Source organism: Maylandia zebra, linkage group LG23, assembly GCF_041146795.1.
Source record: "Maylandia zebra isolate NMK-2024a linkage group LG23, Mzebra_GT3a, whole genome shotgun sequence".
NCBI lineage: Eukaryota > Metazoa > Chordata > Actinopteri > Cichliformes > Cichlidae > Maylandia > Maylandia zebra.
The window spans coordinates 6,593,756-6,611,288 of NC_135188.1; the positions used below are offsets into that span (position 1 = coordinate 6,593,756).

Consider the following 17,533-nt stretch of genomic DNA (forward strand, 5'->3'; position numbering starts at 1 on the left):
TCTGGCTACAAAGCACATTTAAAACAAGAAGTGCCAATTCTGAGAATACACTACTATGAGAAAGCAGGTGGCATTGACGACAAGGTTTGTGAGCATTATAACTCAAGAGCGAGATGACATAAGGTTTTCAAATTCATCCTATGAGTACATCTGATAAACATCTCGGACAAATTGGAATCTCAATGACCTTGACCTCAAGTACATAGGTTAACTTTTTGAAAAGCACCTAGGGTTTTCAGGTGCATCTGAGGGTGTTACTGGTGTAAAAGGTTTCAGGTTTTTCCTCAGTAGCTGGAAAGCTGCTCTGTTGGATTTTAAATGAGGCCATTGCACCTCTATTATACAGTCATTGATTCAAACAGACACTATGATCATGAATTTGTTCTACTCCTGCTTGGGTTAATGACTTTGGTTACATATGTTAGTTTAAAGACATAGTCTATTAATAGTTGTGGCTATTATAGACCACAATATGTGTTGAATCACTATGCAATTTGGTGGGATGTATGTCATTTTAGCTGGGAAAAATATATTTTAAATGAAAATATTAGGCTAAAGAAAGAAAACTTCCAATGAGCTTCAGAGTCATTAATTGGCCACCTTCGTTCTTCAACACAGTGTGAACTCTGAGGCAAGCTTTCTTGTAGTTTCTTTAAGTAGTCTTCAGACATAGTTCTACAGGCCACAGTCTATCAAAATCTGACACTGTTTTTCTAAGTGTATGCATCCATTACCTTTGTGACATTTTTCTGTTCTCCACTTGTCCAGTTTCCTCAAAAAGTTCAAGGTTCAGTACGTACAGTACTGAGATGTGCTAATTTTTTGGCTAATAGGATCACCTTCTTGGTGCATAAATACTATTTTATATCTGTCCAATTGGTATCTTTGGGACTTTTTGTAGATTAAAATAGAATCTTAGTTGTTACAAAGAGCTTTAAATAGGCTCTTAGTAACAACGTGTCTCAACATAAACTTAAAATTATTTCTTTGCTAAGTTGTCATGTTACGTATAGACATGACACTGGTTCATCCCTTGAGTTTAAAGCATTTTTTTTATGCGTGAATGTTACATAGGTCAGTTGTAAGCAGTTCACCAAGCAAAAAACACTCCTCTGAAAATGGGTGCAAGGCAGAGAAAAGGAAAAATGAGTTGCTCAAGATCAACAGTTTTCAGTTTGACTTTATGGAAGCAAACAAAGAAATGAAGGGCGAATCGAGATTTTTGCACAGTATCATAAATGATGTGATTTAATTATTTGCATGTTTAAGGTTACGTTTTCTCGCTGCACCATCTCGTGGTACAAACTGGTATTACACTGAAATACAGCCCAGGCCCAACTTTAGTACAGATCTCTTCAACACAGTACATAGATGTTTAGAGAGAGAAGTCACAGTGGATGTTTCTTCACATTCTGCTCACAGCTGAAGTTCAAACATAAATAAGGCCGTTTAAACTGTTATAAACTAAACCGAGGAAAGCCACTATGTCACTGACTGAAGCGAAACAAAACTTAAAGTGAAATAAAAACTAATTTAAAAATGCAGATGTGTTAAACAGTGTGGGTTAATGGTTTTGAATTGTGTTGAATTGTGAAGTTTTCCGGTCTCATTGAGCCTGTCATGTTTCCTGTTGGGGCCCCTCCCTTTGGCACGCTGCTGTTTGCGGCCACATTTATAGCCGTCTTCGGGATTTGTTTGTGCTCTGAGACGCCGTTTCTTCACCGCAGACGCAGACGCAGGCAGCTGATGATGATAATGACCCTCTGGGTTGTATTTAAAGCCCAGGGAAAGCGGAAGCCTGGCCTGACTGTTATCAGTTGAGAACTGCTAGCTGGTGTAGCCTTACACTGAGCAGCCTTCATCGTTAGCCGCCTGTGCTGTTCACTCATACATAGTTATTAAACATGAATAGAGAAGGAAATGCGAGCTTTTTCGGACAACAGGACTAAAACATCACCAAGAAGAAAGAGAAGAAGAAGTAGTCACGGGTGAGTAGCTGTTAGCTTTTATTTGTTGCTTTTTTCCACCAAGCGGATGGCTAGCACTTCGCTGACAGCTAGCAAACAACACAGCTGCCGTGAAAGTGAAACTGATTAGAAAATGCTTCTTTATAACGACATTTTCACTGTGACGAAGTTGGATAGTAGTTATTCGTGTGTAAAGAACAGCAGAGATACACACAGCTAATTTGAGTTGCCGCGCAGTTGTACAGTATCATAATTCAACTCTGATCCAGACAATAGTCTGGTTCAAATTCCCACATCTGTCTGCAGCGGTTAGTTCCTGTAACAGAGCCACAGTGAAGGAAAATGCCCCAGTTCGAAAGCTAACTGCATATTAATGTATGAGGGTTTATCATTGTAAGAAACCCATCATTAATCATTCATTCAAACGTGTAATTTTTGTTTGATCTTGACAAAATCCCTGCATTGATGTTCCCCAGCTGACGAATCCATACACACAGCTGATATTTAAAAGACTCGGAAAACAATAGCTTAATAGAGTCAGCGGTTGCCTTAATTTGGGGTTACCTCTTTGTTTATTTAGGTCAGGGATTGTACCTCTTAATCACCCCTGACGTACCCCCTCCAAATCTCCGTATGCATAAACAATAACACCAAGCAGCAATAGGGAAAAAATGCTCTTCGGCTTCACAAAGCTGTTCATCATCTGGCTCTGTTAATTCAGGATTTAACAAATCAAAGTGCATAAGATTGTGACTCAACTACAACGAGCTATAAATAATCATAAAAGGGCTTTGTTGTCTAACTTCTATTTAAACAGTGAGATGCTTGACTTAAGTTGAATCATCTTTTCTCAGTTGCGAGGGTTAGAAACAGCATTCATTGCCAGATGTTGTCTAAATTCTTGTTTGATTGAACAGCAAAATCTCATAAACAGACACAAACATTTCTGCACTGGCTGTCATGTCAAATCTCCTCTTGAAAAACAAGTGTTGGACATGGAAGAGTATACTGGGTTTGCGTATAAATGCTGTAGTTTACCAAGGGTATGTACAGTGCTAAAGAGGTTTTATTATCAACACTAGCCCAGTGTTAACCCACATAAACAACAGACTAGTAGCTCAGTAGTTCTTTAAAAGTAAGTTGATAAGTATTTTCAGTGAATATTCCCCCCAAATCCCCATTAAAGTTCCATATATATCAGACATGCTACTTTAAAATTATTGTTTCTTATTTTATTGCTTGTAATCAGTGTATTTCAATTTTGCTTATTGTGTTCTAATTCATTTGTACAGAATAGGATACATTTTTGAGACAGCAAGAAAAAATGTTGTTAAGGGTTATCTGGGTTAAGACAGCTGTTTATCAGGCTGCTGCACATCACATTCACTGTCACTGACCTCACACTTGGTTTTATAATGGATTAGCAGCTGCTTTTGGGCAAACTGGCCCACCTCCAAACGGACAGCTTTCTTCTAAAAGACGGAACGTCTTTTCTGGATAATTTTAGCCGTTCCCACGTGGTAGGAAATTAATCATTTGTGAAACAGACTACAGACATTTAAGTAACTCTGTCACAGTACTGCAGTGAGCCAAATGACGAACAAACTCTGGTCTACTATCACATTTTTATATATAAAAAATGCTATACGTCAGTGTCTGTTTGATCAGTTATCTGGTTAGTAACCCAGTTACCGACTTCCCTGACAGTACTAGAAACATTAAGAGGGAAGTGGTGAGTTGGGTTATTGCAAAACTGTAATACCATGTTGTTTGCTAGTCATGAACATGAACATGAACATGAAGGTCAATAAAAACAGATGGACTGTAAGCATAATATAGCAAACATAAAATGACTCATCATGATAGTGCAGGCATTGTACTGTAGCTGATTTCCATAAGTTCCTTTTCCAAACCCAGAACTTCCCTCCGACGAGCCTAATCTGGACACTAAAGTATTAATGGACAAGTGCACACTATAGCACACAAAAAAAACTTACTTAAAACATCACTCAAACTTGTCTCCTTGATCCATTTATTTAGTTTGAGCATTTGCAGAGTAAACCTGGGTTTCTCTAGTATATTAAGTTGGAGTAAAATTACTTGCTATCTCTCCACCACAGACATTTTTTAAAAAACGATAATGCATTGTCTGTGTGTGTCTGTTTCTCTGCAGAGCCACTAGAGAAAAACAGGAGCAGTTTGTGCCTGGCACTCCCCCAGCCTCCCCTCACCTCCAACCCTTCACACCCTCCAGTCCATTCGTGCTGCCAGCGAATGGACCCTGTAACAATGACGACCGGCGGGTGCTGCCACCTCCCTGGCTCTCTGTGTGACTGTGCCAGCAACACAGGCCTGTGGAAGAGCGTGGAGGAAGCGGGCGGTGACGGGTGCCAGGCGCTCTACGTCACCCAGGTCACAGCCATAGATGGACGGTTGCTGTCCTCTGTGCTCAAACCAATGAGTGCACAAAGGTACTTTAAGAATATTACTGTTATTGCTGTAAGATGTTCCACAGGTAAACTTTGAATGGGATTGTATTGTGATGGCAGCTTCTCCAGAGATAGGAAAAAAATATATATATATATTTTGCTATAGTTGCTAAACTTGTGATTATGCCTTGTATTAACACTATTTCAGACAACGCACTTCTCCATTTTTCTTGTTTTTTGTGGGTTTTTTTTTCACATTTCTTCACTACACACCCATTGAATATTATTATTATTCTCTTTGGGATAGAATGGTAAAACATTTTTGCTGTGTTTCATGCAGACGATGCCTGCCATTTATAAAAATCTCTGTATATTTTTTATCTCAGTGATGGTCCCATTTGCCGTATTTGCCATGAAGGAGGCAGCAGCGAGGGTCTCCTGTCTCCATGCGACTGCACAGGCACTTTGGGTACAGTGCACAAGAGCTGCTTAGAGAAGTGGCTGTCGTCCTCCAACACCAGCTATTGTGAGCTTTGCCACACGGAGTTCAGCATCGAGCGCCGACCGAGGCCCCTCACAGAGGTAACAAAGGTCAATGCCCTTTGCCTTGTCTGCAACAATCCTTCTTCTCATCCTTTTTATTCATCGTGGTTGGGCTGCTGGTTGTGAATGAGTGTGTATGTATGAAAGTGTGATGGTGCTTTTTATCCGTCTTTTTCTTGTTTTACATCTCTCTGCTTGCTTGCTTGCTTCTTTGTTAATGCAGAATGTCTTTTCTCTTCATTAGCTTCTTTCTTTTTACCTGGTTTCTGCCACAGTCTGACTTCTTTCTGTTTTTCTTCCCTCTTACGTCTTACCCCACAGTGGCTGCGAGATCCCGGCCCCCGTAATGAGAAGAGAACACTGTTCTGTGACATGGTGTGCTTCCTGTTTATCACTCCTCTAGCAGCTATTTCTGGCTGGCTTTGCCTGAGGGGCGCTCAGGATCATCTTCAGCTGAGGAGCTGGCTGCAGGCTGTGGGCCTCATTGCCCTCACCATTGCCCTCTTCACCATCTACGTCCTTTGGACTTTGGTAAAAAAAAAAAAGAATTCCCATCCATTATTACTGTAAAGCAGACATTTTCACTCGGAAAGGTTGATGTATAATGCTGCACTTCGGTTTTCTTCAGGTATCATTCCGCTACCACTGTCAGCTGTACTCTGAGTGGAGGAGAACAAACCAGAAAGTACGTCTGCTCATTCCCGAAGCCAAGGAGTCGAACTCTTCCCAGCATTCCTTGCTCTCTAATAAACTGATGAAAAAATCGGCCAGTGAGAGCATCGTATGAGACCAAACGGAGATAGTCGATGATTATTACATCTTTTACGTATGAGGGCTGATTCCCGATGCATCCTGCCCACAGTTTTGACTTTGAAGAAACACCTGTGGGGATTTTTTTTGTGTGTGTCGCTTTTTTTTTCTTTTTTTTTTTTTCTTTGCACCATGGGCTCATATTTTTTCACATTGCATTTTATAATCCTCACATGGGTGCAGGAATTAGCACATTTTAAAGGAATCTGCCTTTCCTCGTGTCAGGTGTTGACCAAGTTTATGCAAAGGCACTGAGGAACGGTGAAAGTGGTGGAAGCATGCAGAAATGGAGCCGAGCTGTCTCATCATCACAGATGTGACAACATGACTGGCTAAAACTGACAGCATAAAACAAGATGGATCGAGTAAACTTGTTAAAGAGGACTGTGAAATTGAATGATTGTCCTGCTTGGTTTAACAACCCATCGATGGTCAGGTATAGCATGTCTACTCATTGTGTATTGCGATGATAAAAGCAACTGCTACATACGCCTTTTAATTGTGTGTTACGTGGGCACGCACTTACCTACTTGGGGCTTCTCTTCTCTGCCCACTGAGGATCTCGTTGTATAATCACATATTAGTCTGTAGTTTGAAGATAAAAAGCTTTGATCTTTAATTTTTATTTCATAGTCACATCTGGATATGTCATCTGAGTGGAATCTTTTAACTCGCAGCTTTTACATCATCTCATCCGAGACCAGGCGGCTGCATAACATTTGTAAAGCAGAGACTTCTGCAATAAAACACTGTGGACATCGAGGTTTTCGCAGTACACGAAGACAGTTCTACCAACGTGCACAGTTATGCATGCAAGCAGCACTGTTAATATTTTTTTTTACTCTTATTGTATTCTAAAATCATTTTTTAAACCACTTAAGAACGAATGACTTTCCTATTCCTACTGAAGTAGGGTTTAACAGTGTCCTCATAGAGGTTCTTGTACTATCAATATGTAACAAGTAGGTATTTATATTTATATAGATGGATAGAAACTCCATCACGAGTATTGGTGTGGTGGCTGGGGCAGTGTACAAAAGCGTTATCGGTGTTGCTTGTTATTCATTTTTGGTGTTTTCCTTTTTTCTTTTTTTTTTTTCATGATCATAACAGTCAGAGAATTCCTGCTGTTGTTTAAGTTACGATTAAGCATTTGGTCTAATGTGATGAGAAACTTTCTTAATCTGGGATTTTTAGTGCTGGTAAACCCTAAAGGTAACCGCCAGCATTTTGATGTTACTGACCAGACTCGCCTGGAACTGGCTGTGTTGGTAGAGTTGGGAGATAGCTGAAGTTGATTACAAACTACAGCGTGTGCCTGGTATTCAGATTTCCGGGTCATATGATGGTCCAGTTTTTGTAATGTGAAACATTGTTTCTTCTCTATGCTTAATTTAGGTTACAGGGAGATGTCTAATTGCTTTTTAACGCATGCTGTAGGCTGTCCACAGGGAGACAAGCTTGTAGATTTAAAAAAACCCTCCCAACATTACATGTACTACTAAAAAAATAATTTAATTCAGTGGATCTAATGAAGCCAATTCAGCTTAGTATTGGTCTGAAATACTTTAATCATTTTTATTTATAGATTTGTCTTTTAATGGGTTGCAATTAAAAGAATTCGTCCCCTTAAAGGGGGTGTTTAAAGCGATATAAGTTTAAAACTAACCCGACGACGACCTGTTTGGTGGATTTTTGATTATAATTCCAAGAAAGGAATTGTTGATGCATGACGCCGTCATGGTGATCAAACTGTGCGATGCCTTTTGATTTAGTTCCATTTAATGAATGCTTCTGCATTTAGTAAATGGGCAAAATCTATCATTCTTGGTTAATTATTTAAATATTTACCTTTAAATCAGTCAGGCTTGAATAGTAATTTATTAACATGATGTGGTGTGTGGTGATGTAAAATTTATCAGAGAGAAATGTGTTTTTAGAAAGGGCTTGTGGTAACATTCAGCAGACAAATCAGATCAGTGAAATTATTAGTTTCCAGCAAGCATCGTATATTTTCCCCTCCTGTCCTTTGTTAATGCTACATAAATGTGGTAAACCCAAAATGAGGTTACCAGTTAAGTAGGTGGTGAAGCGTTAGTCATGTAAAGATGTCTGTTTTCAGGAGGAATGTTGACATATGCTTGTGTTTTCCTCCCTTTTCTCACAGTGCTGCATTACCAGTAACGAGTCATTTCCTTGTTTACATTACCAGTTCCCTTTGGTACATTTCACTCCTGCTCGTTTGATCCGCGTTCTGCCCCAGATAAATATTTGTTTGTGTTTTTAAGAACAAAGGATTACACCCTGCAGTACTGCGGTGTGCTCGTCTGCCTTGCAGGCTTATGATTAATTTGGTCATCCGTGTGTTTACCCGAGAAAGTACTGGAATCTGTTTGTACGATGTGCAAGAAATAACTGATTTTTTTTTTTGATGCAATGCAAACTTATTTCCTGTATTGGGAGTCTCTGCAGAGTTGCATCAAACTATGCAACACTTCTCCTTTTTTGGCTACTAAGAATTTCTGACAGTGTTTTTAGAGAAACGTAAAAAGAGAGTCTAAAATGTTTGTCACGTTTAAGACAAATTTGAGTCGCGAAAGCAAATATAGAAAGGGATTTTTTAAAATTTCTTTGTTGTTACTCAAACAAATGAACACGCAAATGTTAATAATGTTGCGTTATAACACATTTGTGAACTGGGCATGTTGGGTTTTTTTTGTTTCATCTGCAATTTATGTTGCTATTCCTCAGTATTTTTTTTTTTTTATATTGTTAAATACTACAATGTTTATGGTGTGCTGTGGGGTGAAGGGATGTCTTCATCAATGTACTGGTACCTGCAATCAGCCAAGAAATGTTTGCAAAGCAAATAAAACATAATCATAAATTATGTGATCATGAATTTGTCAGTGACAGTTTGTCTGCACTTGTGTAGTGTTGGTAAGGAATTGTCATATATGTTATATAGTGTAGTTATAATGGATGTTTACAAGTCCGTCTAGTGCAGTGACGATGACATGTCATTAAGTCTGTTTTGAAACTCAGCTCAGTGAGCTTGCTAATCCTAATGGAAAAAAAAACAAACGCTAATGTCAAGTCCTTCTATGGTATCCGTGGAGACTCACTCAGTATCTGCTTCCTGTCCGCTGCATGCGGCATAAGCAGCTTAGAGTAACACAAGTTCAAAATATGCTGTTTTTGTGCAGAGGGTCTGCTCTCCAGGAAGGAAAAATGTTTTTCACAGGTTATTATTAGGAGTCAAAGCAATGTTAAAAGGTGTTTCTTCTGCCTTCCTACTTGCCTGTCTTGCTCTCAGTGACAGCAGTTGCATTCTAGAGATGTAAATCTTGGTGTGCTGCTCCAAGTTAAATGATCTAGATGGTGACCAGATACAAAAGAGCTACAGAGGATATACTCAAGTAAAAAATGGCAATGTATTTTTAAAATATTAAAGGGGGGCTTCTTTATATCCTGTCATATACGCTCTCTGGCCTCTTCATTAGGTACAAATCTTGAGCTGTCAGTCACATGTCATAAACTTTATGCATTTAGACATGGTGATAACTGCTGATGTTCAAACTGAACATCAAAACGTGGAAGAAATTAGATTTTGGTGACTCTGAGTATGATGTAGTTGTTGGCGCCAGACAGGCTGGTCTGAGTGCTGATGTACTGGGGTTTTTCCCAAAGAAAGAATGGCATGAAAATGAGAAAATATCCAGTGAGCAGCAGTTCTCTGGGTGAAAATGTTTTGTTGATGCCAGAGGTCAGAGGAGAATGACCAGACTGCTCTGAGCTGATAGGAAGGAAACTGTAACTCAAGCACTCCCTACAACCGAGGTATGCAGAAGAGGATAGCGGAAGGCACGGGAACCTTGAAGCTGGGCTACATCAGCAGAAGACCACACCAGGTGGCACGCCTGGCAACTGAAAACAGGCTACAATTCACATGGGCTCACCAAAATGGGACAATAGAGAATTAGAAAAACGTTGCCTGGTCCGATAAGGCTCCACTTCTGCTGTGACGCATGAGTGGCAGGGTGAAAATTTGGCACAAACAGCATGAAAGTATGGATTCATCCTGCCTTGTGCTGACAGATCAGATGACTGGTGGTGGTGAAGATTTTCCTACAACAACCCACCGCTGACGATCTTCATGCTTATCACCGGCATACCAATCTTCTAATGCCTGCGTCCAACACCTTAGATCATCTCAAACAATAAGTTCACTACACTCGAATGGGCTATATAGTCACCACATCGCAATCCAATAGAGCACCTTTAGGATGTGGTGGAACAGGAGATATGGATGTATGGCCACAAATCTCTGAGGAAGAACTGCATTAACTTGTTGAATCTATGGCAGGAAGAATGAAAGCAGTTTTGAAGGTAAAGGTTCCTACCCAGTGCCCAGTAAGTGTATTTGCAGTGTTACACTGGTGGATGCTCATACTAAAGATGACTAGTTTCAAGTAAAAAAAACAAAAAACCCCAGTTTTTTGCATGTATTGATGATACCCCTAATGTAGTCATCAAGTGCACAAAGCTGGCTCTGAACAGAGGAGCCGACCTACCTGCTGTTCAGGTCTTTTGTTTGCAAGCGGTAGCCAGTCAGAAGGAAAAAGTATTATGTATAGATGGATCCATTGTATAAATGGATAAGGAAAAGTTAAAACCTCCCTAAAAAGCCCATTTAGTTGATTCAGAATTCTGCAGCAAGCGAGCTGACAGGGGTAAGACAGAGAGAGCATGTTTTTCCCACACTGCCTTCTCGTCATTAGCTCCCTGTTAAATCCAGAATCAAATATGAAATCCTTCACCTCACTTTAATCAGGCCCTCATGGTACCATATCACTCCAAAAGAGCACTTTGCTCTCAGACTGCTGGTTTACTTGTGGTTTCTAGAGTATTTAAAAGTAGAATGGGAGGCAGAGCCTTCAGTTTTCAAGCCCCTGTTCTGTGGAACCAGCTTCCAGTTTGGATTCTGGAGACAGACACACTCTCTACTTTTAAGATTAGGCTTAAAACTTTCCTTTTTGAAGCTTATAGCGAAGCCTGGATCAGGTGACCCTGAACCCCCCGTAACTACGCTAGGCTGCTAGGGGGTTTCACACTGAGTGCTTCTTCTTCACTCACCTTTTCACTATATCTTTAGACACCACTCCGCATCTAATCATTAATCTCTTGCTCTCTTCCACAATGTGTCTTTTATTTTGTTGCCCTCAACCCCAAACAGTTGTGGTGGATGACCTCCCCTTACTGAGCTTAGCTCTACTGAATGTGTCTTCCTGTTAAAGTGAAGTTTTTCCTTCCCACTGTTGCTAAGTGCTTGCTCAAAGAGGGGGTTGTCTGATTGTAGGGCCTTATAATATAAAGCACCCTGTTGATGCTATTTGGCAATATAAACTGAATTGTACTCTATCAGGGTCCAAGAATAAAACATAGTAATCAAACTTATGATCAAAGATTCGATTCGACTTAAATTTCTGTACTAGCAGCTGTATTTTCAGATTCGAAAACCCAGTTTTCTAACTTCAAAAAGGCGTAATTCAAAGTTTTAAATATTTACATTAGTAGAGTTTAGAATGAGACATTAACATGTAAGCAGTTATGGGCTCAGGAGGTTGAGCGGGTCATCTGCTTATTAGGCTACTTTGGTCAGATACTGAGATCCCAATTACTGGAAAGACGTCAGAGTGTGCCAGCTAAAAAGTGATTAAAAGCATGAAGTAAAGAAGTCAGAGAGGAAAAGCACTGTAAGTACCAGTCCATTGAACATTTTAATGTTTTTCACCTACCTTACACTTACACATGTAAAATAGTTATCTAAGTGACTTCAGAGCTAGAATTAAAATGACAATATTTCAGTTTGTTTTTGTGTGGAATAGTTTAAAATTGTCCACGCAGTTCAGTACATTTCTGATGAGAAAAAACAAAAACAAAAACAAAAAACACAAACAAACGAAAACCAAACAAGTCAGAGTACGTTAAATATCCATTTAACAAACTGCTTCAGTCAAGGATTTTATTGTAAATTTACACAGTTCTTAAACTGAAAGTAAAACAATGATGACTTCAGCCAAATCTTCTTCAATAAATACATAATGAGGATATTTTTTGGCATGATGTAAGGATGTAAGAGCCACACTGTCAAATAGCACAATACTGCTTCACCTGGTTGGAGTAACTGTCTGTAGTTTATTTACACAGCACCATCTAGTGGTAAACCATTGAAATGTATCTCACAACCTCCCTTTAGAGGACAGTGTTTCAGTTCAAACAACTTTACAGGCATCAGTAAGACAGCAAAGACTGCCTTGCTCCTGGATAACAGGAACCTTCACGCAGACTGACTGAGTGACATAAAGGCTTCTGAAATGTTTCTTTCATGGCAGAAAAGAAGAGCACAAGTGACTTCAAAAGTACTTTATAAAACAAAAGTAAAGGTTAAAAAAAAGATTTAAAAAAAAGAAAAGAGGCTAAAGTGGTGAGGGAGTTGGCCGTGAGCAGAGCTACGGGGGGAAAAAGTGCACAGGTGATGTGATGTGGAGGTGAATGTGGAGGAGAGGATGAGTGTCATTGGACAGAGCGTCACAGGCTCTGGCAGCACTGGAGTTTGTTGCCCTTCTGCCCGTCAGTGGTTGGCGGGACACTTATATCTACGACATTGTTGCCTGGAGACTCGTCGTGTGCAGATCTGTCTGCTATCTGCTTCTGTGACACGATGCGATAGATTTCTGCAGACAAATTTGAGAAAGAGGAAAAAAAATTACACTTTTGCAATGTTCATCATTTAAATTTTAATGTTCTTATTTATTTAACTGGCTGTGCAGATTAAATATAAAAAGGTACTATCAGCTGCTCGTGCATTTCCCAGAGGAGTCGCCACATGTTTTGATCTGGCACAGATTTTTATGCCAGATGCCCTTCCTGATGTAACCCTCCCATTTATCCAGGGATCAGCCCAAGGAATACACTAGTTTGTCACCCTGAGGTGGGGTTTGTTTCTCTCTCAGTCCTCTATTTTTAACCAGTGGGTGTAAAGAACGCTAAATGTGTTATTAAATAAATAAATATTTAACAGTAGCATGTAAGTTACACTTACTGATCAAACTAATCGAAATATGAGTGCATTTAAAATGTACCAAATTTAAGTAAATATTAATTACAACCCATGCCTAAATCCCCAGAATTAATACATGTTAAAGTATGTACAGTAGTTATATAAATGTAATGTCTTTTTTCCTGCTTCTATCTGGCATGCAACTAACATACATTACTGTCAGAAAAAAGTCTTGATTCGCCATCATTTCTTTACATTTTACAAGGAAACTGACAGCACAGTCTTCAGGAATAGTTCTCCAGGCTTCCTGGAGAACATTAAAAGCTTTTCTTTAGATAATGGATGTCTTTTTTTCCCATTCCCTGACAAGATGATCCCACACTCCTTCAATAATGTTCAAGTCTGGGCTCTTAGGAGGCCAGTCCTTACCTTACAGTGTTCTGTTGTGCGTTTTTCTTCTCAGGTATGCCTTTACTGGATTGACAGTGTGTTTGGGATCACTGACAAATGAAGCCGTTGCTCAGATTTGGCTTATTCAAAATCTAACCGTTCTTTTCTGTATTCATTAATTTTGACAAGATCTCCAACACCACTAGCTGAAATGCAGCTCCAAACCATGACAGAGCGTCCACCATGTTTTATAGATGGTTGTAGACACTCTCTGTTGTACCTCTCTCCCGAGTTCCTCCAGACAAAATGATGGCAATATAAACTTTGGATTTCAAATTTGGATTAATCACTCCATCAGGCCTCTTGGCATTATTTTTCAGTCCCATTCTTGTGTAACTTGGCAAACACCAGCCTTTTCTCTCTATTTACTCCCCCTTACGAATGGCTTCTTGATCGCCATGACTTTAAGATACTGATAGACGTGCCACGTCTTATTTTGTCCTTCATTTGTCCAGTTTCCCCTGTTGTTTTAAGGATATGCTGCACAGCGTGCTAAGCTACGCCAAGTTTTCAGATAAAGCTCATTGAGAATCACCTTGTTGATGCAAAACACTACCATTGGCTTGAGTTGGGTGGCTTTTTTATGCTTCAGTTGGCTTAACATTAACATTAATTCACTGCATTTACAGCAGTCAAATAATCAATTTTTCAGAAAAAAGCACACTGGGAAGCTATAATATAAAGTGCATCTACATGTCATCATACAGATGTTAACATGTATAATACTGCACATACAATGACTGCAACATTCAAGTTGTAAAAAAGTCCTTCACTAAGAATGAAACGAACTTACTAACCTTAAAAATCGTGGTCAAAATATTGAGCATAACATGACTTATTTTAACAATAGTTAATGTAGTTACCCATACTTGTTTATCATCAACATATTCAACTAATAACGAATGTTGGGGACATCAAAAATCATTTCACAGTGACAAAATCTATACTGAAACATTTGATGAAATTACATGAACTGGTCACTACCAGTATTATGATTTTGGTAGATGCCTTTTATCAGATTTCAAAATAAAAATTCTGTGTGCATTCCTACCTGTTAAAATGTTCTTGAATGCCTCCTCTACATTCGTGGAGTCCAATGCTGACGTCTCAATAAATGAGAGTGTGTTCTTTTCTAATACGAGAAGAGACGTTCGACACTTGAGATATGCACAAAATCACACTGAGCGCAGACTGTTTGGCATAATTGTGTCTCAGTGCGATTTACCTGCGAATGCTCGGGCCTCATCAGTGGGCACGGCCCTGAGGTGTCGGAGGTCGCTCTTGTTTCCAACCAGCATTATGACAATGTTGTTATCAGCGTGGTCCCTCAGCTCCTTCAACCAACGTTCAACGTTCTCATATGTCAGGTGCTTTGCGATATCGTAGACTAGGAGAGCTCCTACCGCACCGCGATAATACCTAAGTGAACCAGCATAAACGGAACGATTAAAATACTGTCAATACAGCACGATCGTGTAAGCTAGTTCAGACAAACTGAAAATACTCACGCTGAGGTGATGGCTCTGTAGCGCTCCTGGCCAGCTGTGTCCCAGATCTGAGCCTTTATCGTTTTGCCGTCCACCTGAATGCTTCGGGTGGCGAACTCCACCCCGATGGTGCTCTTGCTCTCCAGGTTGAACTCATTTCTTGTGAAACGGGACAGCAGGTTACTTTTCCCTACTCCAGAGTCTCCGATTAGTACAACTAGAAACAATACAAAAATTATATTTAGACTTTAAATGAAAAGCACTCAAGGAAATTGTACTTTTAATAGTGTCCCATAGGCGGGTCTGTGACCAGTGACTGGATTTCTACTTTGTTTTTACACTTAATTTAAACAGACTCATTTTTAGCTGCAGGATTACAGATTTTACTACAGAATTTACAGCCATGCTGAAAGTGCTGAACTGTTGCTTTCTATCTCTAGCTATCAGACTTTGCCCTTTTGGGAATGAGGCTATTAGAAGTTGCCAATATCCTGCTCTATAGGAAATCTGACTCATCAGTTTCTCAACGCCTCTTATTGCTGTGTCGTAACGAGTCATCAGTATCTTACAATCAGTATCCAATGGCTTCTCTAGACCGCCTTACTTTGATTTGATATTTTTAAGAGATAGCTACTTGGCCATTCATAGTGTTTCATCTCAGGTTAGTATCACAAGGGAGGAAATAAGGATGCCACCTATTGTGGTCCCATTCTGACAATGAAACCTAATCAACATAACTGTAATCCTAGGAGTAAATGGATCATATGATCAGGGCTTGGTATTTGTTTGGTATGAAAATATGCTGGCTTTTGATGTTTGGAAAACACCTGGGAGCAAAACAGGGCTCTACTGGAGTTTCCTCCTCTTTGCTTTCACTGGGAGCGAGTTTCCTCCCTCAGGCTCCAGTTTTGTTTTGTTTTTTTGTTTGTTTGTTTTTTGGGGCACAAAGAGGAATCCTGTTTTCTTAATCATTTCATCTGAGTTTAGGAGGCAGTCTAAAGAAAGCAGACCATTGCTGGAGCCCCTGCTTAAATAGCAGACGGCTACGTGTGGCCACCGCAAAGGAAAACTTCTCTTCCATGCCAGTAAAGTTTAATTAATGCAGAAGTAATGGCACCATCCGTCTGACTAGCCACTAGCTTGCAGCGCCACACGCCCTACTTTCTAGAAAAGCCCAAACTGCTAGCTGTAAACCTCGGTACAAAAGAAACAGCACCGCACCTAAAGTAACGGTAAATATGGGTTTAATTAGAGGAAGCGACGCTTCAATTGTAAAATAAAATAATAATAATAAAATAAAATGTAAAAAAAAAAAAAAAGGGGGGGGGGGGGGGGGGATCTCGGGTTAGCTACAGTTAGCAGCCACCACCAGCTGATTTTCTACCCGGCGGTACCGCAGCTAGCATGCTAACTGACGCTGAACCCGTCCAGAAGCGGCAGCGGTTCCGCTTACCTTTAAACAAGAAGTCGTATTCATCGTCCCTGTTCCCCATCGTTTGATACTATCGCCCTCCTTTTTGAGATTGCGGTGATGAGAGTAGGTAGGTTTCCCTGCCCAAACCAGGGTGGTGCGCCAAGATGACGAGAGACAATGTGCACGGAGCGGAGCCGCTGACACGGTCACGTGACTGCCCGCTACGCAGTTGCGCGTACCGAGAGGAGGCGATGCGGTTAGTACTGGGAAAAGTCTCCCTGTGGATACTTTACATTCATTTACCTTCTTATTATAATTCGACTTTTAATATGTTGTGTTTTTAAGGTTATAAATTATGTCATAGTTTTTGAGGTTTCTGACGTTTAATTTACAGACATATGAAAATGAAAAACCAAGTACATCCTTACCGCTTCCATAGGAATAAAGAGGGTAAGTAACAGGCAGGTGCCGGTAATCAAATGCAACAAGTCCTTCATTGTACAGAGAGATTATTCACAAATTGAAAACATTCAAGACAGCTGCCAGCAAATTCACCCTTAAGTTACATGTTCAAGTTCATGATTGTACAAATAGAAAACAGCAAGAATGACTTGTTTGGAAAGGAAGGAGAAACCCTCCTCTTACCAGAAATAACTGCCAGCACGGCTTATCTGCACCTGAACAAACCACAAGACTTCTGGAACAAAGTGGAGATATTTCACCATGCACAATGAAAACAAATCACAGCATATCAGGAAAAACGCCTCATACCATAACTGTCAAACATGGTGGTAGAGGGGTGATGGTTTAGGTTTGTTTTGCAGCCACTGGGACCTGGACACACTACAGAAAATGAGTCGACCATGTACTCCTCTGCATACCAAAGTATTTTGGAGGCCATTTGTCTGACAGCTAGATGTTGGCTCATGCAATAAGAAAACAATCAAGGTGTTGTAATGGTCCAAAGTCCAGACCTGAACCCGACTGAAGTTTGTCTCAAAAGCCTTAGGACAGCTGTGCAATGCAAATGAATAAGAGTGGGCCAGAATTCTTCCAAAATAATTTGAGTGACTGATAAAGTCACACAGAAAACAAGTTATTGCTGCTAAAGGTGATTCCACATTTAGCAAGTTACTGATTATGGGATGTGCTCAGTTTTTCACAGGACTGCAGAGAGTCCCTTGAAGACTTTAAAAAAGTCACATACAAGTATTTTATTTGCATTGCTTTAGTTTTCCATCCAAACAAGGAAAAAGAAAAATGGAAAAACACATAATACTGATGATGAAACTGAGTGCTAGCCATCCCACACTCTTACAAAGTTGGCAGTACTGATTTCTCCAGCTGCACTGTGCTGAGAAATGGTTAAA

The 17,533-nt window shown here is 40.0% G+C and overlaps 2 protein-coding genes across 3 annotated transcripts; one reads left to right on the top strand and one right to left on the bottom strand.

Annotated features, from left to right (window-relative positions):
• Positions 1-1,618: 1,618 nt before the first annotated feature.
• Positions 1,619-8,651, top strand: marchf2 (membrane-associated ring finger (C3HC4) 2). Of its 2 annotated transcripts, none has more exons than XM_012920183.4 (5): positions 1,619-1,988; positions 4,141-4,438; positions 4,783-4,987; positions 5,261-5,470; positions 5,568-8,651. In XM_012920183.4, exons 2-5 carry the CDS (start codon positions 4,242-4,244, stop codon positions 5,724-5,726), a joined length of 771 nt encoding a protein of 256 aa, XP_012775637.1. In that variant the 5' UTR covers positions 1,619-1,988; positions 4,141-4,241; the 3' UTR covers positions 5,727-8,651. The 2 variants fall into 2 exon arrangements, with proteins under 2 accessions (XP_012775637.1, XP_004554926.1); XM_004554869.5 differs by having other exon boundaries at positions 1,622-1,988; positions 4,783-4,978.
• A 2,859-nt stretch (positions 8,652-11,510) lies between these two features.
• Positions 11,511-16,385, bottom strand: LOC101479629 (ras-related protein Rab-11B). Its single transcript, XM_004554868.3, has 5 exons — positions 16,203-16,385; positions 14,771-14,966; positions 14,488-14,681; positions 14,314-14,394; positions 11,511-12,486 (listed from the first exon to the last, which is right to left on the bottom strand). Exons 1-5 carry the CDS (start codon positions 16,240-16,242, stop codon positions 12,341-12,343), a joined length of 657 nt encoding a protein of 218 aa, XP_004554925.1. The 5' UTR covers positions 16,243-16,385; the 3' UTR covers positions 11,511-12,340.
• Positions 16,386-17,533: the final 1,148 nt, after the last annotated feature.